At 42.0% G+C, this 25,679-nt stretch overlaps 1 protein-coding gene across 4 annotated transcripts in view; it reads right to left on the reverse strand.

The window, feature by feature from the left end:
- LOC110500541 (pleckstrin homology domain-containing family A member 5) overlaps positions 1–25,679 on the reverse strand; it is a 249,944-nt gene that overhangs the window by 22,486 nt on the left and 201,779 nt on the right. For 2 of the 4 annotated variants that reach the window (XM_036960106.1, XM_036960096.1), the window contains 8 exons: positions 21,220–21,282; positions 20,167–20,247; positions 19,730–19,879; positions 19,533–19,634; positions 16,117–16,272; positions 13,377–13,565; positions 12,163–12,280; positions 10,262–10,380 (listed from right to left, as the gene is read on the reverse strand). In XM_036960106.1, coding sequence (XP_036816001.1) covers positions 10,262–10,380; positions 12,163–12,280; positions 13,377–13,565; positions 16,117–16,272; positions 19,533–19,634; positions 19,730–19,879; positions 20,167–20,247; positions 21,220–21,282 — 978 coding nt within the window. The remainder of the gene's footprint in view (positions 1–10,261; positions 10,381–12,162; positions 12,281–13,376; positions 13,566–16,116; positions 16,273–19,532; positions 19,635–19,729; positions 19,880–20,166; positions 20,248–21,219; positions 21,283–25,679) is intronic. The other 2 variants (XM_036960116.1, XM_036960115.1) reach the window with 1 other exon arrangement.

Raw genomic sequence — 25,679 nt, forward strand, 5'->3', positions numbered from 1 at the left:
CACCATAGATAGTATACTACTAGGAGACATTTCACCACCATAGACAGTATACTACTAGGAGACATTTCACCACCATAGATAGTATACTACTAGGAGACATTTCACCACCATAGATTGTATACTACTAGGAGACATGTCACCACCATAGATAGTATACTACTAGGAGACATGTCACCACCATAGATAGTATACTACTAGGAGACATGTCACCACCATAGATAGTATACTACTAGGAGACATGTCACCACCATAGATAGTATACTACTAGGAGACATGTCACCACCATAGATAGTATACTACTAGGAGACATTTCACCACCATAGACAGTATACTACTAGGAGACATTTCACCACCATAGACAGTATACTACTAGGAGACATTTCACCACCATAGACAGTATACTACTAGGAGACATTTCACCACCATAGATAGTATACTACTAGGAGACATTTCACCACCATAGATAGTATACTACTAGGAGACATGTCACCACCATAGATAGTATACTACTAGGAGACATGTCACCACCATAGATAGTATACTACTAGGAGACATGTCACCACCATAGATAGTATACTACTAGGAGACATTTCACCACCATAGATAGTATACTACTAGGAGACATGTCACCACCATAGATAGTATACTACTAGGAGACATTTCACCACCATAGATAGTATACTACTAGGAGACATTTCACCACCATAGATAGTATACTACTAGGAGACATTTCACCACCATAGACAGTATACTACTAGGAGACATTTCACCACCATAGACAGTATACTACTAGGAGACATTTCACCACCATAGATAGTATACTACTAGGAGACATTTCACCACCATAGATAGTATACTACTAGGAGACATGTCACCACCATAGATAGTATACTACTAGGAGACATTTCACCACCATAGATAGTATACTACTAGGAGACATTTCACCACCATAGATAGTATACTACTAGGAGACATTTCACCACCATAGATAGTATACTACTAGGAGACATGTCACCACCATAGATAGTATACTACTAGGAGACATGTCACCACCATAGATAGTATACTACTAGGAGACATGTCACCACCATAAATAGTATACTACTAGGAGACATTTCACCACCATAGATAGTATACTACTAGGAGACATGTCACCACCATAGATAGTATACTACTAGGAGACATGTCACCACCATAGATAGTATACTACTAGGAGACATGTCACCACCATCGATAGTATACTACTAGGAGACATGTCACCACCATAGACAGTATACTACTAGGAGACATTTCACCACCATAGATAGTATACTACTAGGAGACATGTCACCACCATAGATAGTATACTACTAGGAGACATGTCACCATCATAGACAGTATACTACTAGGAGACATTTCACCACCATAGACAGTATACTACTAGGAGACATGTCACCACCATAGATAGTATACTACTAGGAGACATGTCACCACCATAGACAGTATACTACTAGGAGACATGTCACCACCATAGATAGTATACTACTAGGAGACATGTCACCACCATAGATAGTATACTACTAGGAGACATGTCACCACCATAGATAGTATACTACTAGGAGACATTTCACCACCATAGATAGTATACTACTAGGAGACATGTCACCACCATAGACAGTATACTACTAGGAGACATGTCACCACCATAGATAGTATACTACTAGGAGACATGTCACCACCATAGATAGTATACTACTAGGAGACATTTCACCACCATAGATAGTATACTACTAGGAGACATTTCACCACCATAGATAGTATACTACTAGGAGACATGTCACCACCATAGATAGTATACTACTAGGAGACATGTCACCACCATAGATAGTATACTACTAGGAGACATGTCACCACCATAGATAGTATACTACTAGGAGACATGTCACCACCATAGATAGTATACTACTAGGAGACATGTCACCACCATAGATAGTATACTACTAGGAGACATGTCACCACCATAGATAGTATACTACTAGGAGACATTTCACCACCATAGATAGTATACTACTAGGAGACATGTCACCACCATCGATAGTATACTACTAGGAGACATGTCACCACCATAGACAGTATACTACTAGGAGACATTTCACCACCATAGATAGTATACTACTAGGAGACATGTCACCACCATAGATAGTATACTACTAGGAGACATGTCACCACCATAGATAGTATACTACTAGGAGACATGTCACCACCATAGACAGTATACTACTAGGAGACATGTCACCACCATAGATAGTATACTACTAGGAGACATGTCACCACCATAGATTGTATACTACTAGGAGACATGTCACCACCATAGATAGTATACTACTAGGAGACATGTCACCACCATAGATAGTATACTACTAGGAGACATGTCACCACCATAGATAGTATACTACTAGGAGACATTTCACCACCATAGATAGTATACTACTAGGAGACATGTCACCACCATAGATAGTATACTACTAGGAGACATGTCACCACCATAGATAGTATACTACTAGGAGACATGTCACCACCATAGATAGTATACTACTAGGAGACATTTCACCACCATAGATAGTATACTACTAGGAGACATTTCACCACCATAGATAGTATACTACTAGGAGACATTTCACCACCATAGACAGTATACTACTAGGAGACATTTCACCACCATAGACAGTATACTACTAGGAGACATTTCACCACCATAGATAGTATACTACTAGGAGACATTTCACCACCATAGATAGTATACTACTAGGAGACATTTCACCACCATAGATAGTATACTACTAGGAGACATGTCACCACCATAGATAGTATACTACTAGGAGACATTTCACCACCATAGATAGTATACTACTAGGAGACAAGTCACCACCATAGATAGTATACTACTAGGAGACATTTCACCACCATAGATAGTATACTACTAGGAGACATGTCACCACCATAGATAGTATACTACTAGGAGACATTTCACCACCATAGATAGTATACTACTAGGAGACAAGTCACCACCATAGATAGTATACTACTAGGAGACATGTCACCACCATAGATAGTATACTACTAGGAGACATGTCACCACCATAGATAGTATACTACTAGGAGACATGTCACCACCATAAATAGTATACTACTAGGAGACATTTCACCACCATAGATAGTATACTACTAGGAGACATTTCACCACCATAGATAGTATACTACTAGGAGACATGTCACCACCATAGATAGTATACTACTAGGAGACATGTCACCACCATAGATAGTATACTACTAGGAGACATGTCACCACCATCGATAGTATACTACTAGGAGACATGTCACCACCATAGACAGTATACTACTAGGAGACATGTCACCACCATAGATAGTATACTACTAGGAGACATGTCACCACCATAGATAGTATACTACTAGGAGACATTTCACCACCATAGATAGTATACTACTAGGAGACATTTCACCACCATAGATAGTATACTACTAGGAGACATGTCACCACCATAGATAGTATACTACTAGGAGACATGTCACCACCATAGATAGTATACTACTAGGAGACATGTCACCACCATAGACAGTATACTACTAGGAGACATGTCACCACCATAGATAGTATACTACTAGGAGACATGTCACCACCATAGATAGTATACTACTAGGAGACATGTCACCACCATAGATAGTATACTACTAGGAGACATGTCACCACCATAGATAGTATACTACTAGGAGACATGTCACCATCATAGACAGTATACTACTAGGAGACATTTCACCACCATAGACAGTATACTACTAGGAGACATGTCACCACCATAGATAGTATACTACTAGGAGACATGTCACCATCATAGACAGTATACTACTAGGAGACATTTCACCACCATAGACAGTATACTACTAGGAGACATGTCACCACCATAGATAGTATACTACTAGGAGACATGTCACCACCATAGACAGTATACTACTAGGAGACATGTCACCACCATAGATAGTATACTACTAGGAGACATGTCACCACCATAGATAGTATACTACTAGGAGACATGTCACCACCATAGATAGTATACTACTAGGAGACATTTCACCACCATAGATAGTATACTACTAGGAGACATGTCACCACCATAGACAGTATACTACTAGGAGACATGTCACCACCATAGATAGTATACTACTAGGAGACATGTCACCACCATAGATAGTATACTACTAGGAGACATTTCACCACCATAGATAGTATACTACTAGGAGACATTTCACCACCATAGATAGTATACTACTAGGAGACATGTCACCACCATAGATAGTATACTACTAGGAGACATGTCACCACCATAGATAGTATACTACTAGGAGACATGTCACCACCATAGATAGTATACTACTAGGAGACATGTCACCACCATAGATAGTATACTACTAGGAGACATGTCACCACCATAGATAGTATACTACTAGGAGACATGTCACCACCATAGATAGTATACTACTAGGAGACATTTCACCACCATAGATAGTATACTACTAGGAGACATGTCACCACCATCGATAGTATACTACTAGGAGACATGTCACCACCATAGACAGTATACTACTAGGAGACATTTCACCACCATAGATAGTATACTACTAGGAGACATGTCACCACCATAGATAGTATACTACTAGGAGACATGTCACCACCATAGATAGTATACTACTAGGAGACATGTCACCACCATAGACAGTATACTACTAGGAGACATGTCACCACCATAGATAGTATACTACTAGGAGACATGTCACCACCATAGACAGTATATTACTAGGAGACATGTCACCACCATAGACAGTATACTACTAGGAGACATGTCACCACCATAGACAGTATACTACTAGGAGACATTTCACCACCATAGACAGTATACTACTAGGAGACATTTCACCACCATAGATAGTATACTACTAGGAGACATTTCACCACCATAGATAGTATACTACTAGGAGACATGTCACCACCATAGATAGTATACTACTAGGAGACATGTCACCACCATAGATAGTATACTACTAGGAGACATTTCACCACCATAGATAGTATACTACTAGGAGACATTTCACCACCATAGACAGTATACTACTAGGAGACATTTCACCACCATAGATAGTATACTACTAGGAGACATTTCACCACCATAGATTGTATACTACTAGGAGACATGTCACCACCATAGATAGTATACTACTAGGAGACATGTCACCACCATAGATAGTATACTACTAGGAGACATGTCACCACCATAGATAGTATACTACTAGGAGACATGTCACCACCATAGATAGTATACTACTAGGAGACATGTCACCACCATAGATAGTATACTACTAGGAGACATTTCACCACCATAGACAGTATACTACTAGGAGACATTTCACCACCATAGACAGTATACTACTAGGAGACATTTCACCACCATAGACAGTATACTACTAGGAGACATTTCACCACCATAGATAGTATACTACTAGGAGACATTTCACCACCATAGATAGTATACTACTAGGAGACATGTCACCACCATAGATAGTATACTACTAGGAGACATGTCACCACCATAGATAGTATACTACTAGGAGACATGTCACCACCATAGATAGTATACTACTAGGAGACATTTCACCACCATAGATAGTATACTACTAGGAGACATGTCACCACCATAGATAGTATACTACTAGGAGACATTTCACCACCATAGATAGTATACTACTAGGAGACATTTCACCACCATAGATAGTATACTACTAGGAGACATTTCACCACCATAGACAGTATACTACTAGGAGACATTTCACCACCATAGACAGTATACTACTAGGAGACATTTCACCACCATAGATAGTATACTACTAGGAGACATTTCACCACCATAGATAGTATACTACTAGGAGACATGTCACCACCATAGATAGTATACTACTAGGAGACATTTCACCACCATAGATAGTATACTACTAGGAGACATTTCACCACCATAGATAGTATACTACTAGGAGACATTTCACCACCATAGATAGTATACTACTAGGAGACATTTCACCACCATAGATAGTATACTACTAGGAGACATGTCACCACCATAGATAGTATACTACTAGGAGACATTTCACCACCATAGATAGTATACTACTAGGAGACAAGTCACCACCATAGATAGTATACTACTAGGAGACATGTCACCACCATAGATAGTATACTACTAGGAGACATGTCACCACCATAGATAGTATACTACTAGGAGACATGTCACCACCATAGATAGTATACTACTAGGAGACATTTCACCACCATAGATAGTATACTACTAGGAGACATGTCACCACCATAGATAGTATACTACTAGGAGACATGTCACCACCATAGATAGTATACTACTAGGAGACATGTCACCACCATCGATAGTATACTACTAGGAGACATGTCACCACCATAGACAGTATACTACTAGGAGACATTTCACCACCATAGATAGTATACTACTAGGAGACATGTCACCACCATAGATAGTATACTACTAGGAGACATGTCACCACCATAGATAGTATACTACTAGGAGACATGTCACCACCATCGATAGTATACTACTAGGAGACATGTCACCACCATAGACAGTATACTACTAGGAGACATGTCACCACCATAGATAGTATACTACTAGGAGACATGTCACCACCATAGATAGTATACTACTAGGAGACATTTCACCACCATAGATAGTATACTACTAGGAGACATTTCACCACCATAGATAGTATACTACTAGGAGACATTTCACCACCATAGATAGTATACTACTAGGAGACATGTCACCACCATAGATAGTATACTACTAGGAGACATTTCACCACCATAGACAGTATACTACTAGGAGACATTTCACCACCATAGATAGTATACTACTAGGAGACATGTCACCACCATAGATAGTATACTACTAGGAGACATGTCACCACCATAGATAGTATACTACTAGGAGACATGTCACCACCATAGATAGTATACTACTAGGAGACATGTCACCACCATAGATAGTATACTACTAGGAGACATTTCACCACCATAGATAGTATACTACTAGGAGACATTTCACCACCATAGACAGTATACTACTAGGAGACATGTCACCACCATAGATAGTATACTACTAGGAGACATTTCACCACCATAGATAGTATACTACTAGGAGACATGTCACCACCATAGATAGTATACTACTAGGAGACATGTCACCACCATAGACAGTATACTACTAGGAGACATGTCACCACCATAGATAGTATACTACTAGGAGACATGTCACCACCATAGATAGTATACTACTAGGAGACATGTCACCACCATAGATAGTATACTACTAGGAGACATTTCACCACCATAGACAGTATACTACTAGGAGACATTTCACCACCATAGATAGTATACTACTAGGAGACATTTCACCACCATAGATAGTATACTACTAGGAGACATTTCACCACCATAGATAGTATACTACTAGGAGACATGTCACCACCATAGATAGTATACTACTAGGAGACATTTCACCACCATAGACAGTATACTACTAGGAGACATTTCACCACCATAGATAGTATACTACTAGGAGACATGTCACCACCATAGATAGTATACTACTAGGAGACATGTCACCACCATAGATAGTATACTACTAGGAGACATGTCACCACCATAGATAGTATACTACTAGGAGACATGTCACCACCATAGATAGTATACTACTAGGAGACATTTCACCACCATAGATAGTATACTACTAGGAGACATTTCACCACCATAGACAGTATACTACTAGGAGACATGTCACCACCATAGATAGTATACTACTAGGAGACATTTCACCACCATAGATAGTATACTACTAGGAGACATGTCACCACCATAGATAGTATACTACTAGGAGACATGTCACCACCATAGACAGTATACTACTAGGAGACATGTCACCACCATAGATAGTATACTACTAGGAGACATGTCACCACCATAGATAGTATACTACTAGGAGACATGTCACCACCATAGATAGTATACTACTAGGAGACATTTCACCACCATAGATAGTATACTACTAGGAGACATGTCACCACCATAGATAGTATACTACTAGGAGACATGTCACCACCATAGATAGTATACTACTAGGAGACATGTCACCACCATAGATAGTATACTACTAGGAGACATTTCACCACCATAGATAGTATACTACTAGGAGACATTTCACCACCATAGATAGTATACTACTAGGAGACATGTCACCACCATAGATAGTATACTACTAGGAGACATTTCACCACCATAGATAGTATACTACTAGGAGACATGTCACCACCATAGACAGTAAACTACTTGGCTTGGTATTTTGTATTTTATTAAGATCCTCATTAGTTGTTGCAAAAGCAGCAGCTACTCTTCCTGGAGTCCAATGAAACATGACATAATACAGAACATCAATAGACAAGAACAGCTCAAGGACTGAATTACATACATTTTTAAAAAGGCACACGTAGCCGACATATCAATACATACACACAAACTACCTAGGTCCAAAGGGGAGAGGCGTTGTGCCGTGAGGTGTTGCTTTATCTGTTTTTTGAAACCAGGTTTGCTGTTTATTTGAGCAATATGAGATGGAAGGGAGTTCCATGGAATAATGGCTCTATATAATACTGTACGTTTTCTTGATTTTTTTCTGGATTTGGGGACAATGTAAAGACCCCTGGTGGCATGTCTGGTGGGATAAGTGTGTGTGTCAGAGCTGGTGTGTAAGTTGACTGTGCAAACAATTTGGGATTTCCAACACATTGTTTCTTATAAAAAGAAGAAGTGATGCAGTCAGTCTCTCCTCAACTCTCAGCCAAGAGGGACTGAGGAATGCATAGTATTTATATCAGCCCTCTGATTACTATGAAGAGCAAGACGTTCCGTTCTGTTCTGGGCCAGCTGCAGCTTAACTAGGTCTTTCCTTGCAGCACTGGACCACAACGACTGTTGTCACACATTTAGCTTTTTATAAAATGTGGTCAACCTAAACAGAAAGCATGAAATAAGAGACTGTTTACACAGTTCATGGTAGCCAACACCACTATCACCAAAAGACGACAACAACAGTGTCACATAGATAGTATACTACTAGGAGACATTTCACCACCATAGATAGTATACTAACAGTGTCACATCAAAGGGTGACAGGCTCATGGTGCTGAGAGGGCAGCAACCGTAATACGTGTCCTCTTCCTGACGCAGGAGGAGAGGTCGTTTAGGTCAAACACATGTCCTCTCCCTGACGCAGGAGGAGAGGTCGTTTAGGTCAAACACATGTCCTCTCCCTGACGCAGGAGGAGAGGTCGTTTAGGTCAAACACATGTCCTCTCCCTGACGCAGGAGGAGAGGTCGTTTAGGTCAAACACATAGACACTCCCTGACGCAGGAGGAGAGGCCGTTTAGGTCAAACACATAGACACTCCCTGACGCAGGAGGAGAGGTCATTTAGGTCAAACACATAGACACTCCCTGACGCAGGAGGAGAGGTCGTTTAGGTCAAACACATAGACACGGCTAACAGAGACATGCGACAGCAGAGACACAGCATCATATAGTGATTATTTTCTCTTGCGCCTCTTCTTCTCCCGGTTTGGCCGTCATTGTAAATTAGAATTTGTCCTTAACCGACTTGCCGTTAAATAAAAAAGGTTAAATTTGCAAATATATATATATATATATATATATATATATATATATATATATTTAAAATGTGTGTATTGCCGCCACCTACTGTATTGGCTGTTAACCAGCCTGCTATTCTGTATTATGAAGTCATTACCTCTCTCAGGAGTGTAGTAGTTTCCATTGCGGTTCTCTACAATCACCCGTTAACCAATTCCACTTAGCCTTTGGATAAACTGGGGCGGCAGGTAGCCTAGTGGTTATAGCGTTGGGCCAGTAACCCGAAAGGTTGCTAGATTGAATCCCCGTTCTGCACCTGAACAAGGCAGTTAACCCACTGTTCCCCAGTAAATAAGAATTTGTTCTTAACTGACTTGCCTAGTTAAATAAAGGTAAAATAAACAACAAAAACATTTTTTTAAATAAAAAATACTGATCTAATGTCCACTTCATAAACTATATTGATTTCTGCAAATGTCATAGCCTCACCATGCGCGGGTCTGGCCTCCCTCCCCTCCTCAGGGTGACGTAGGAGTTGATGCTGGAGGAATTTGGCATGTTGGGAGATTTGGTTCTGGGGGGAACGATGCCAACGGGGTAGGACATTCCTGGAGGGAGAACAGCGAGCAAGCAGAGCGTCAGTAATTAATCATTAACATTCCGTAACCAAGTCACCCAGTCGTTACATTTTTGACACACAGCTTGAATAGATTTATGTGACTGACTGTCAAGGCTCTCCGATGACATTTTTTTTTACAAGGAGCACGTGCTCCTGAATTGAAAGAATGTAGGAGAGCACAAATACATTTAGGAGCATAACAAAAGTAAGGTTTAAATCAAAAAGACAAGAAGTCCATGATCTGCAAAAGAAATGGACAATAGTATTCACAATGAGAGGACAACAAACCAACCAACCATATAATACAAACAAAACCAGTCAAGTAAACTGGCAAAACCTCCCAAACGACAGAAACCAATCACATAGGAGCACACAAATACATTCCAAATCAAATCAAATGTTATTTGTCCTATGCACCGAATACAACAGAGGTAGGTAGACCTTACCGTGAAATGCTTACTTACGAGCCCTTAACCAACAACGCAGTTTTCCAGAAAATAGACTAAACTAAAGTTACAAAATAAATATAAATAAATATGTGTGGGGGTACAGGTTAGTCGAGGTCATTTGTACATGTAGGTAGGGGTAACGTGACTATGCATAGATAATAAACAGTGAATAGCAGCAGCATAACACATGGGGGGTAAATGCAAATAGTCCAGATGGCCATTTAAATCATTGCAATAGAAGTCTTTTGAGCAGGAGAGTTTTTAATGATAAGAAGTTACTAAAAGTTCATGGTCAAAAGGTTGTAGGCGTGTTCCCATGCTAAATCCAGGTACAATGTACCCTCAAATACTTCAGTCGGATGAGTCCAAAACATTCAGTTGAATCACATGTTGGTGTGGTGAGTGCATTCAGACATCACGTGTATAAAACAACTCACGTCTGGGGGGGGGGGGGGGGGGGGGGGGGGGGCGTTACGAGATATTTAGAACTCACGTGTGAAAAGGTTAAAGGTTAAAGGAATGATTCCATTAATTTTTTTCAAATTAACTGCCAATATGGCAACATTCCACTCAAACAACGCAGTCCATCCACAGCCAAACACTGAAATCAGTACATGAGGGGACTTAGACAAGTTGTACATGCAACAACAACACTCTGGTTCAGACATTTATGCTCTGGTTTACATGTATTTTACACAGAAAATGGGTATAAAAACAATTATATACAGCAGTAGAGCTCTAGACTGCTTTTCCAACTGAGAGACGCAAACAGTGATTCATAATGAATATTGTTTTTGTAACTCTTTTTCTCCCCAATTGGTAGTTGCAGTCAGTACAGTCTCATCGCTGCAACTCCCCTACGGACTCAGGAGAGGTCGAGAGCCATGTGTCATCCGATACACAACCAAGCCGCACTTGACATGATGCCCACTTAACCAGGAAGCAGGTTTCCAGAGGAAACACCGGAAACCTGGTGACTGTGTCAGCGTGCACTGCGCCAGGCCCGCCACAGGAGACGCTAGTGCGCGATGGGACATCACTGGCGGCCAAACCCTCCCCTTACCTGGACGACGCTGGGCCAATTGTGCACCGCCCCATGGGTCTCCCGGTCGCAGCCTGGACTTGAACCAGGATCTGGCACAGATAGCGCCACTCTAGTGCCTAAGACCACTGCACCACTCGGGAGGCCCCTTGATCCATTATTTTTTATGTGTGTACTTAATCCTTGGTGTTTGAAGGGTCTCTGGTGTCAGTGTGTGTGTGTGTGTGTGTGTGTGTGTGTGTGTGTGTGTGTGTGTGTGTGTGTGTGTGTGTGTGTGTACCTTTTGTGTTTGCTGGGTCTCTGTCAGACTGTTCTGATCTGTCCTCTCCGTTGGTTTCATCCACCTCTGCTACGGTGGTCAACTCTGGTTCACTCTTATACAGCCTGTAGTCAGGACCCTACAGGGAGAGAGGAGAGAGAGAGAGAGGTCAGGACCCTACAGGGAGAGAGGAGAGAGAGAAGTCAGGACCCTACAGGGAGAGAGGAGAGAGAGGTCAGGACCCTACAGGGAGAGAGGAGAGAGAGGTCAGGACCCTACAGGGAGAGAGGAGAGGAGAGAGAGGTCAGGACCCTACAGGGAGAGAGGAGAGAGAGAGGTCAGGACCCTAAAGGGGGAGAGGAGAGAGAGAGAGAGGTCAGGACCCTACAGGGAAAGAGGAGAGAGAGAGAGGTCAGGACCCTACAGGGAGAGAGGAGAGGAGAGAGAGGTCAGGACCCTACAGGGAGAGAGGAGAGAGAGAGGTCAGGACCCTAAAGGGGGAGAGGAGAGAGAGAGAGAGGTCAGGACCCTACAGTGGGAGAGCAGAGAGAGAGAGGTCAGGACCCTACAGGGAGAGAGGAGAAAGAGGTCAGGAACTTACAGGAGGAAAGAGAGGTCAGTACACACACCGACATGAGGAAAGATGGGTAAAGAAATTATTCACAGTGAAGACATGCTGATAAGTTTAAATCAAATGGCCATGATCTGCAAAGGAAATGGACAACAGTATTCAAATGAGCTGAAAATGAGAGGACAACAAACTAACCAACCGTAAAATACAAACAAAACCAGTCAAGTCAAATTAAATAACTGCCAAAACGACAGAAACCAAATCAACGGAAACAAAACAAACAAACAGAAATGTGGATGATTCACAAAGCAAGCTGAAGTAATATCAGATGTTTGACGATCAGCAGCAGCAAACGCCGGACGGTCCTCACGATGAAATAAAACATGACCAAAAAACACATCCACATTTATGAGCAGCAAGGATCCAGGGAAAACTCCAAAAAATTATGAAAAAGTTCACCAAAATGATATTGAAAAAGGGGAAGTGTGAATGATTCACAAATCAAGCGGGTAAAGGAAAACAATATGATGAGGAACACTGAAAAGAATCCCAAAATATGTCCACCAATATGATGGTGAAATAAATCAAGAGGGATCAGGCAACGATGAGGGATGACAGCACAGGGTTGAGTCATGCTGCCATTAGTCAGAGGTTGACAGCTTACGCTGTGTGTTCCGTTCCTCTGGCCGGCCTTCCTGTCCCTGTCCTCTGGACTCCGGTGTGGTGGCGGTGGGGGTGCCGGTCGCCCGCTGGAGGCAACACGAGAGGGGAGGGGGGGTACAGCAGGGCTGTTGGGCTCGTAGGCCTGGGGTAAGGGCGGTCTTGGGGGAGCTGAGAGGTCCTCCACCTCCTCCTAGAGATGTTATTTAACCTTTATTTATACAACATTGCTTTGAAAAGGAGCTTGTCTCAGTAAATGTGGCAGCAATAACATTTTTGAGGAGAATTAAGCTGCCTACCTGAACCTTTCTTTAAAATTACAACTTTATTTATAACAGGTTGTACTCATTAGCCATTTTTATCATTAACTTTTTCCAGCGATATTTTTGTCGACATTTAGAAAGTTTGCCCAGAAAGTACATTTCCTGCTGCTGTGCGTTTCCAGTGAACCGTCTCGTGTTGATAAAAACAGCTGGAACGTTATGATGTCACACCTTATAAAAAAAGATGGATTTTTCACAAAAACACAGGAATGTCGAGAGAAGAAACTACGTGGTTGATGTGTTTCCTTGATCCATTTAGATAAATTGCACATGAATTAACTGGCCATAGCCTGTATGTAGCCCGCAAAAACCAGCATGGATAATACAAACTAAATATAATACAAAGACTAAAGATAATACAAAGACTAAAGATAATATAGAGACTAAAGATAATATAAAGACTAAAGATAATATAAAGACTAAAGATAATATAAAGACTAAAGATAATATAGAGACTAAAGATAATATAAAGACTAAAGATAATATAAAGACTAAAGATAATATAAAGACTAAAGATAATATAGAGACTAAAGATAATATAAAGACTAAAGATAATATAGAGACTAAAGATAATATAAAGACTAAAGATAATATAAAGACTAAAGATAATATAAAGACTAAAGATAATATAAAGACTAAAGATAATATAGAGACTAAAGATAATATAAAGACTAAAGATAATATAAAGACTAAATATAATATAAAGACTAAAGATAATATAAAGACTAAAGATAATATAAAGACTAAAGATAATATAGAGACTAAAGATAATATAAAGACTAAAGATAATATAGAGACTAAAGATAATATAAAGACTAAAGATAATATAAAGACTAAAGATAATATAAAGACTAAAGATAATATAGAGACTAAAGATAATATAAAGACTAAAGATAATATAGAGACTAAAGATAATATAAAGACTAAATATAATATAAAGACTAAAGATAATATAAAGACTAAAGATAATATAAAGACTAAAGATAATATAGAGACTAAAGATAATATAAAGACTAAAGATAATATAAAGACTAAAGATAATATAAAGACTAAAGATAATATAGAGACTAAAGATAATATAAAGACTAAAGATAATATAAAGACTAAAGATAATATAAAGACTAAAGATAATATAGAGACTAAAGATAATATAAAGACTAAATATAATATAAAGACTAAAGATAATATAAAGACTAAAGATAATATAAAGACTAAAGATAATATAGAGACTAAAGATAATATGGAGACTAAAGATAATATAAAGACTAAAGATAATATAGAGACTAAAGATAATATGGAGACTAAAGATAATATAGAGACTAAAGATAATATAAAGACTAAAGATAATATAAAGACTAAAGATAACATAAAGACTAAAGATAATATAAAGACTAAAGATAACATAAAGACTAAAGATAATATAAAGACTAAAGATAATATAAAGACTAAAGATAACATAAAGACTAAATATTTGCCATATTCTAATAATTATCAGGGTCCGTTTCATGGTGACACTTACACTCCTGTATATCTGTAATCATTGGATGATAAAACTTTCATCCAGCCAATCAGAAAAGCAAGGCGATGCAATTCAGGCATTCTTGAAAGTCAGGACAATCTTTGTCCTGCAAATAAATATTATATTTTTTTTAAGAGTTGAATAAATGGATTTTGCAAGCAGTAGGGCATTTAGAATGAAATGTGCAGCTTTTACAGTTAGCCTACGTGATAACATCACGGCAATCAGCATTTATAAAATAAATTATCAATTATCACAATAAAGACAATTAGACAAAAGAAAAATCCACCCCTAGTCGAACAGATAAAAAAGCGATGTGGATCTTCACAACATGTCTCTCCTACAGCTGACGTTTTCGTCTTTGCGACATTTCTCTTTTGTTCTAATAAACCTGGAGACCTGCGTGGTGACGACACCTGTTTAACGCGGAAGAGCTCAACAACATCACAAACTGGTAAACAAACTAATAAAGACGTACAAGGCAGAGACTCAACAGGATATAGGAGTAGTTGACACATGAGCCCCACAGTCCTGCCTGTGGGGTAACTACTAGCCAGCCAGACCGAGACACAGTAGGGACGACGAAGGTCAGTGACTCGGACACATCCAGCCACACAGCAGAGCACAACGGGGTCGTCTTACATGGGGATTTACACAACCCTCCACTACCTGTTCAATATAACCATCCTCATACTGTACAACCAACGAGTCTAGTCAACGTGTGTGTGTGTGTGTGTGTGTACTGTGTGTGTGTGTATGCGTGTGTGTTTTTGTGTGTGTGTGAGTGTGTGAGTGTGTGTGTATGCGTGTGTGTTTGTGTGAGTGTGTGTGTGTGTGAGTGTGTATGCGTGCCTGTCTGTCCATCCGTGTGCGTGCTTGCTAGCATTTTCTCTGGTCCTCACCTCACTCTTGTGTATGTTGGAGATGGGTGTGGAGCCGTAGTGTCCCTGTGTGTCTGTGTGTCTCTGGGTCTTGTTCTTGTTGAGGGCCTCCATCACGTCCTGGATCCTCCACAGCTCCTTCTGGATGTGGACATGCTGATGGCTGGGAGGCTCCGTCTGAACACACACACACAGCTTGTAAATTAACAATGTAAATTGGACAGAAAGAAAAAGAGAGAAAGAGGGAGGGAGAGAGAGAGAGAGAGAGAGACAGAGAGAGAGAGTGAGAGAGAGAGAGAGAGAGAGAGAGAGAGAGAGAGAGAGAGGAGGGGGGAATATTTCCAGGCCCAGGGACATGTACTAGTCTGTGGCGACCTAAATGCCAGAACTGGACAAGAACCTTCCACCCTCAGCACACAGGGGGACAAACACCTACCAGGAGATTGCAGCATTCCCTCCCCCATATACCCCTTTAGGCACATCCAACACAACATAACTAACAAAAACGGGTCACAACTCCTGCAGCTCTGTCGCACGCTGGGTATGTACATAGTCAATGGTAGGCTTCGAGGGGACTCCTATGGTAGCGACACCTATAGCTCATCTCTTGTCAGTAGTACTGTAGACTACTTTATCACCGACCTCAACCCAGAGTCTCACAGAGCGTTCACAGTCAGCCCACTGACACCCCTATCAGATCACAGCAAAATCAGATTATACTTGAACAGAGCAACACTGAGTCATGAAGCATCAAAGCCACAGGAACTAAATAATATTAAGAAATGCTATAGAGGGAAGGAAAGTAGTATGGAATGCCAAAAAACTATGAAGAATCTCAACTATAAAATATATTTTGATCCGTTTAACACTTTGTTGGTTACTACATGATTCCATATGAGTTATTTCTTGGTTTTGATGTCTTCACTATTATTCTGCAATGTAGAAAAAAGTCAAAAATAAAGAAAAACCCTGGAATGAGTCGGTGTGTCCAAACTTTTGACTGGTAATGTAGATATTCTGCACAGATTCTGTCAGACCTGGGCCCTAACAGACCTGGGCCCTGACAGTGAATCTCAGTAAGACCAAAATAATGGTGTTCCAAAAAAGGTCCAGTCACCAGGACCTCAAATACAAATTACATCTAGACACCGTTTCCCTAGAGCACACAAAAAACTATACATACCTTGGCCTAAACATCAGCGCCACAGGTAACTTCCACAAAGCTGTGAACGATCTGAGAGACAAGGCAAGAAGGGCCTTCTTTGCCATCAAAAGGAACATAAAATTCAACATACCAATTAGGATCTGGCTAAAAATACTTGAATCAGTCATAGAGCCCATTGCCCTTCATGGTTGTGAGGTCTGGGGTCTGCTCACCAACCAAGAATTGAGAAAATGGGAAAAACACCAAATTGTGACTGCATGCAGAATTCTGCAAAAATATCCTCCGTGTACAACGTAAAACACCAAATAATGCATACAGAGCAGAATTAGGCCGATACCCACTAATTATCAAAATCCAGAAAAGAGACGTTACATTCCACAACCACCTAAAAGGAAGTGATTCCCAAACCTTCCATAACAAAGCCATCACCTACAGAGAGATAAACCTGGAGAAGAGTTGCCTAAGCAAGCAGGTTCTGGGGCTCTGTTCACAAACACAAACACAAACACACCCCACAGAGCCCCAGGACAGCAACACAAGGCTATGTGCACACTGCCCACAGAATGAGGTGGAAACTGAGCTGCACTTCCTAACCTCCTGCCCAATGTATGACCATATCAGACACATATTTCCCTCAGATTACACAGACCCACAAAGAATTAGAAAACAAAACCAATTTTGATAAACTCCCATATCTACTGGGTGAAATTCCACAGTGTGCCATCACAGCAGCAAGATTTGTGACCTGTTGCCATAAGAAAAGGGCAACCAGTGAAGAACAAACACCATTGTAAATACAACCCATATTTATGCTTATTTATTTTATCTTGTGTCCTTTAACTATTTGCACATCGTTACAACACTGTATACATATATAATATGACATTTGTACTGTCTTTATTCTTTTGAAACCTCTGTGAGTGTAATGTTTACTGTTCATTTTTATTGTTTACAGTATTTCACTTTTGTTTATTTTCTATTTCACTTGTTTTGGCAATGCTAACATGTGTTTTTCCCGTGCCAATAAAGCCCCTTGAATCGAATTGAGAGAGAAAGGTGAGCAGTGTGCTCTTATCTATCTCAGAGAATCCTTCCATTAGGCCTGAGGCTGAGGGAAAAGAGAAGCAGACAATAAGACACACTCTGCTGATGACAGGCTTGTGTGTGTGTGTGTGCGTGCGTGCGTGCGTGTGAGTGTGTGTGTGTGTGTGAAGGGCATAGAGGCGGAGGCTGCCATCTCTTTGAGGCTACAATAATGAATCTGGGCTCTGACTGAGGAATACATTAATCAAGAATGGTGGGAAGAAGAAGGCTTTTTTTCTGTCTAAATGAACAGAGAATGTTATAAGAGAGAACAAGAGAGAGATATTAAAGAGAGAAATAGATAAATAAAAGAGAGGGAGAGAGAGAAAGAAACTTCTGTACGTGTAATGTTTACTGTTAATTTTTATAGTTTATTTCACTTTTGTATATTATCTACCTCACTTGCTTTGGCAATGTTAACACATGTTTCCCATGCCAATAAAGCCCCTTGAATTGAATTGAGAAAATTGAGAGAGAGACAGATAAAAGAGCACGAGATAAATTCCTGTAGTTTCATTCCTGTAGTTCTATTCCTGTAGTTCTTACTCCCTCGCAATTTTACCCCCATCTATCCATCCAGCCATCCATCCACCCACTCGCCCACCCATCCCTCCATCTACCCATCCCTCCCTCCATCCATCCATCCACCCACCCATCCCTCCATCCATCCACCCATCTACCCATCCCTCCACCCATCTACCCATCCCTCCATCTACCCATCCCTCCCTCCCTCCATCCATCTACCCATCCCTCCCTCCCTCCATCCATCCATCCACCCATCCCTCCTTCCATCTACCCATCCCTCCATCCATCCACCCATCTACCCATCCCTCCATCCGTGGATGGGTGGATGGATGGATGGATGGGTGGATGGACGGAGGGATGGGTGGATGGAGGGATGGGTGGATGGATGGAGGGATGGGTAGATGGAGGGATGGGTGGATGGGTGGGTGGGTGGATGGGTGGGTGGATGAGTGGATGGGTGGGTGGATGGGAGTAAAATTGCGAGGTAGTAAGAACTACAGCAATGGATGGATGTGAGTAAAATTACCTCACTAACAGGAAACCCTTAATATTTCTCGATGGCTACAAAGTCACACAGGGTGTTCCCCAGGGCTCGGTGCTGGGACCCCTATTCTTCATCAACTACATACTCCCACAGAGTAAGGTGGGGGTTGTTGTGGTTTACCTGAGGGCTCCCCAGGGCCTCTAGCTGCTCCAGCAGGTTGTCCTTGGCCAATGAGACGTCTCCCTCCAGCTTCTCATACTCCCTCCACGACCGCTCCAACTCCTGGGGTAGGGAAAGAGAGTTCACTAGCTCTCCTCTCTGGTAAGATTTCAGTGTGTTTGTATCTGCGTGTAGAGTGGATATATGTATTAACTCACAGTGTTGACTCGTGACAGTTCTCTACAGGTGCTGAGCAGGCCACTTTGCAGCACGTCTCTCTGCTGGATAACACTGTGTACGGCTGCTGGGTTATCAGCACTCATCTCTATCTCCTGACTGGCCGACAGCAGGGCTGTCTCCAGGGTGTGCTGTAGACGGGACCACCGTTACATATTGGAAAAGTTCACTTCAGGCACTGGAACGCAGTGTCCTTATATACATGACATCTTGTATCTCTGGATGACAAGTGTCAAAAGGCAGTGTAATTGTCCATGTCATTTTCCAACACTAGGTGTCATGACATGTTGACAAAAATCACCAAGTAGCCAAAGCTTTATGACAGCTACATATTGGGCCCACTTGTTGAATGCAGTACGTGGTGAATAGATAGTGCCAGACAGACAACAACATGGTGCACTGTAGACAGATCCTTTACCTTCTCTCTGTGTAGCTGCTGGAGCTTGTCCTCACGTATCCTCACAACCTTGTCCTGTTCACACAACCTGCTCAGCTTGGCCTAAGGAGAAACATCATTATGGGTCATTAAATCAGATAGCCCAGGTTATCTTTCTAGAGATCAGATAGCACAGGTTATCATTCTAGAGATCAGACAACCCAGGTTATCATTCTAGAGAAAACAACACTGGTTATCTTTCTAGAGATCAGATAGCCCAAGTTAACTTTCTAGAGAAAACAACACAGGTTATCTTTCTAAAGATCAGATAGCCCAAGTTATCTTTCTAGAGAAAACAACACAGGTTATCTTTCTAGAGATCAGATAGCCCAAGTTATCTTTCTAAAGATCAGATAGCCCAAGTTATCTTTCTAAAGATCAGATAGCCCAGGTTATCTTTCTAGAGATCAGATAGCCCAAGTTATCTTTCTAGAGATCAGATAGCCCAGGTTATCATTCTAGAGAAAACATCACTGGTTATATTTCTAGAGATCAGATAGCCCAGGTTATATTTCTAGAGATCAGATAGCCCAGGTTATCATTCTAGAGAAAACAACACAGGTTATCTTTCTAGAGATCAGATAGCCCAAGTTATCTTTCTAGAAAAAACAACACAGGTTATCTTTCTAGAGATCAGATAGCCCAGGTTATCATTCTAGAGATCAGATAGCCCCGGTTATCATTCTAGAGATCAGATAGCCCAGGTTATCTTTCTAGAGAAAACAACACAGGTTATCTTTCTAGAGATCAGATAGCCCAAGTTATCTTTCTAGAGATCAGATAGCCCAGGTTATCTTTCTAGAGATCAGATAGCCCAGGTTATCTTTCTAGAGATCAGATAGCCCAGGTTATCATTCTAGAGATCAGATAGCCCAGGTTATCTTTCTAGAGAAAACAACACAGGTTATCTTTCTAGAGACAACGACCCAGGGGGAAGGTAAGAATACAGTGAACTATATAAAACTCCAGGTACCAGGTCTGTAGCAGTACAGCAGTACAGTAGTAGTATGGCGGATCGGGACGTGTTGAACTTACATCGATGTCAACCTCCTCGGGGCTGCACATGTAGGCGTGTTCCCTGTGGTCCTCTGGGCTCATCTGTAGGAAGGACAGTTGTTAGACGGACATAAAGACACAAACAGACACATAGCCTATAGGTAGAATCAGATCTAATGCAGCTTCATGACAATGCTCTGTTACTGTCCTGTACGGACTACTGCACCTGTAGTGCTTGTATTACTACACCTAAGAAACATATAAGACACAACATGTAAAGTGTCGGTCTCATGTTTAATGAGCTGGAATTATTGTTATTTTTTTTTTAGAAATGTTCCATACACACAAAAAAAAAACATTTCTTCCAAATTTTGTGCACAAATTTGTTTACACCCCTGTTACTGAGCATTTCTCCTTCGCCAAGATAATCCATCCACCTGACAGGTGTGGCATATCAAGAAGCTGCTTAAACAGCATTAGCATTACACAGGTGCACCTTGTGCTTGGGACAATAAAAGGCCACTTTAAAATGTGCAGTTTTGTTACAACACTATGCCACCGATGTCTCAAGTTTTGAGGGAGCGTGCAATTGGTATGCCGACTGCAGGAATTTCCACCAGAGCTGTTGCCAGATCATTTCATGTTAGTTTCTCTACCATAAGTCGCACCCAACGGTCGTTTTAGATCAGTTGTCAGTACGTCCAAACGGCCTCACAACCGGAGACCACGTGTAATCACGCCAGCCCAGGACCCCCACATCCAGCTTATTTCAATTCTAGAGAAAATTGAATGATTTCTTTGTATTAACTGAACTGCCTAGTTAAATAAAACAACATCTTTGAAATTGTTGCATTATTGTATTTCAACTGGTATCTTATGTCTGCCAGCAATAATAGCACCTTGTGGATAAATAAAGTTTATAAAATTGAACGGGTGCCAACGGTTTGTCATTGGACCGTAGAAGTATTTAAAAACATTCTATTCTTATTAACGATAAAAGTGACTCCAAAATGACACAATACATTATTTAACATTCATTTCTATTGGGATCAAAGTAATCTGAAACACAACCAAAACAAACAACTAATGCATCCAACAGGTTTGTAGAGTCGCACGTTTTATGTAGTCATTGTGTTCTAGGAATAAGGAACCAATTAGTAAACTTTGGACTACTTTATTCATACAAATATTTAAGAGTGTCAATAAAAAAAAAAAAATTGTAGAAAATATCTTTCTCTGAGCTAATGTATTAGTATAAAGTGATGTAATTTCCATTTTTTTCTATCTCCATACAATATAGCTCAGAATTGGAAATATTGATTTTATACAGTCATTATTGCTCATCTTTGTCAATAATTTCAGGACGCCACTGTATGTGATCCAGGCCCCAGTGTTTGTCTAGTATCTGTGGTCCAGGCCCCAGTGTTTGTCTAGTATCTGTGGTCCAGGCCCCAGTGTGTGTCTAGTATCTGTGATCCAGGCCCCAGTGTTTGTCTAGTATCTGTGGTCCAGGCCCCAGTGTTTGTCTAGTATCTGTGGTCCAGGCCCCAGTGTTTGTCTAGTATCTGTGATCCAGGCCCCAGTGTTTGTCTAGTATCTGTGGTCCAGGCCCCAGTGTTTGTCTAGTATCTGTGATCCAGGCCCCAGTGTGTGTCTAGTATCTGTGGTCCAGGCCCAGTGTTTGTCTAGTATCTGTGGTCCAGGCCCCAGTGTTTGTCTAGTATCTGTGGTCCAGGCCCCAGTGTGTGTCTAGTATCTGTGGTCCAGGCCCAGTGTTTGTCTAGTATCTGTGGTCCAGGCCCCAGTGTTTGTCTAGTATCTGTGGTCCAGGCCCCAGTGTTTGTCTAGTATCTGTGGTCCAGGCCCCAGTGTTTGTCTAGTATCTGTGGTCCAGGCCCCAGTGTTTGTCTAGTATCTGTGGTCCAGGCCTCAGTGTTTGTCTAGTATCTGTGGTCCAGGCCCCAGTGTTTGTCTAGTATCTGTGGTCCAGGCCCAGTGTTTGTCTAGTATCTGTGATCCAGGCCCCAGTGTTTGTCTAGTATCTGTGGTCCAGGCCCCAGTGTTTGTCTAGTATCTGTGGTCCAGGCCCCAGTGTTTGTCTAGTATCTGTGGTCCAGGCCCCAGTGTTTGTCTAGTATCTGTGGTCCAGGCCCCAGTGTTTGTCTAGTATCTGTGGTCCAGGCCCCAGTGTTTGTCTAGTATCTGTGGTCCAGGCCTCAGTGTTTGTCTAGTATCTGTGGTCCAGGCCCCAGTGTTTGTCTAGTATCTGTGGTCCAGGCCCCAGTGTTTGTCTAGTATCTGTGGTCCAGGCCCCAGTGTTTGTCTAGTATCTGTGGTCCAGGCCCAGTGTTTGTCTAGTATCTGTGGTCCAGGCCCCAGTGTTTGTCTAGTATCTGTGGTCCAGGCCCAGTGTTTGTCTAGTATCTGTGGTCCAGGCCCCAGTGTTTGTCTAGTATCTGTGGTCCAGGCCCCAGTGTTTGTCTAGTATCTGTGGTCCAGGCCCAGTGTTTGTCTAGTATCTGTGGTCCAGGCCCAGTGTTTGTCTAGTATCTGTGGTCCAGGCCCCAGTGTTTGTCTAGTATCTGTGATCCAGGCCCCAGTGTTTGTCTAGTATCTGTGGTCCAGGCCCCAGTGTTTGTCTAGTATCTGTGGTCCAGGCCCAGTGTTTGTCTAGTATCTGTGGTCCAGGCCCAGTGTTTGTCTAGTATCTGTGATCCAGGCCCCAGTGTTTGTCTAGTATCTGTAGTCCAGGCCCCAGTGTTTGTCTAGTATCTGTAGTCCAGGCCCCAGTATTTGTCTAGTATCTGTGATCCAGGCCCCAGTGTTTGTCTAGTATCTGTGGTCCAGGCCCAGTGTTTGTCTAGTATCTGTGGTCCAGGCCCAGTGTTTGTCTAGTATCTGTGGTCCAGGCCCCAGTGTTTGTCTAGTATCTGTGGTCCAGGCCCCAGTGTTTGTCTAGTATCTGTGGTCCAGGCCCAGTGTTTGTCTAGTATCTGTGGTCCAGGCCCAGTGTTTGTCTAGTATCTGTGATCCAGGCCCCAGTGTTTGTCGAGTATCTGTGGTCCAGGCCTCAGTGTTTGTCTAGTATCTGTGGTCCAGGCCCCAGTGTTTGTCTAGTATCTGTGGTCCAGGCCTCAGTGTTTGTCTAGTATCTGTGGTCCAGGCCCAGTGTTTGTCTAGTATCTGTGATCCAGGCCCCAGTGTTTGTCGAGTATCTGTGGTCCAGGCCTCAGTGTTTGTCTAGTATCTGTGGTCCAGGCCCAGTGTTTGTCTAGTATCTGTGGTCCAGACCCAGTGTTTGTCTAGTATCTGTGGTCCAGGCCTCAGTGTTTGTCTAGTATCTGTGGTCCAGGCCCCAGTGTTTGTCTAGTATCTGTGGTCCAGGCCCAGTGTTTGTCTAGTATCTGTGGTCCAGGCCCCAGTGTGTGTCTAGTATCTGTTGTCCAGGCCCAGTGTTTGTCTAGTATCTGTGGTCCAGGCCCCAGTGTTTGTCTAGTATCTGTGGTCCAGGCCCCAGTGTTTGTCTGGTATCTGTGGTCCAGGCCCCAGTGTTTGTCTAGTATCTGTGGTCCAGGCCCCAGTGTTTGTCTAGTATCTGTGGTCCAGGCCTCAGTGTTTGTCTAGTATCTGTGGTCCAGGCCCCAGTGTTTGTCTAGTATCTGTGGTCCAGGCCCAGTGTTTGTCTAGTATCTGTGATCCAGGCCCCAGTGTTTGTCTAGTATCTGTGGTCCAGGCCCCAGTGTTTGTCTAGTATCTGTGGTCCAGGCCCCAGTGTTTGTCTAGTATCTGTGGTCCAGGCCCCAGTGTTTGTCTAGTATCTGTGGTCCAGGCCCCAGTGTTTGTCTAGTATCTGTGGTCCAGGCCCCAGTGTTTGTCTAGTATCTGTGGTCCAGGCCCCAGTGTTTGTCTAGTATCTGTGGTCCAGGCCTCAGTGTTTGTCTAGTATCTGTGGTCCAGGCCCCAGTGTTTGTCTAGTATCTGTGGTCCAGGCCCCAGTGTTTGTCTAGTATCTGTGATCCAGGCCCCAGTGTTTGTCTAGTATCTGTGGTCCAGGCCCCAGTGTTTGTCTAGTATATGTGGTCCAGGCCCAGTGTTTGTCTAGTATCTGTGGTCCAGGCCCAGTGTTTGTCTAGTATCTGTGATCCAGGCCCCAGTGTTTGTCTAGTATCTGTAGTCCAGGCCCCAGTGTTTGTCTAGTATCTGTAGTCCAGGCCCCAGTGTTTGTCTAGTATCTGTGATCCAGGCCCCAGTGTTTGTCTAGTATCTGTGGTCCAGGCCCAGTGTTTGTCTAGTATCTGTGGTCCAGGCCCAGTGTTTGTCTAGTATCTGTGGTCCAGGCCCCAGTGTTTGTCTAGTATCTGTGGTCCAGGCCCCAGTGTTTGTCTAGTATCTGTGGTCCAGGCCCAGTGTTTGTCTAGTATCTGTGGTCCAGGCCCAGTGTTTGTCTAGTATCTGTGATCCAGGCCCCAGTGTTTGTCTAGTATCTGTGGTCCAGGCCC

Source organism: Oncorhynchus mykiss, chromosome 2 (assembly GCF_013265735.2).
Source record: "Oncorhynchus mykiss isolate Arlee chromosome 2, USDA_OmykA_1.1, whole genome shotgun sequence".
Classification (NCBI taxonomy): domain Eukaryota; kingdom Metazoa; phylum Chordata; class Actinopteri; order Salmoniformes; family Salmonidae; genus Oncorhynchus; species Oncorhynchus mykiss.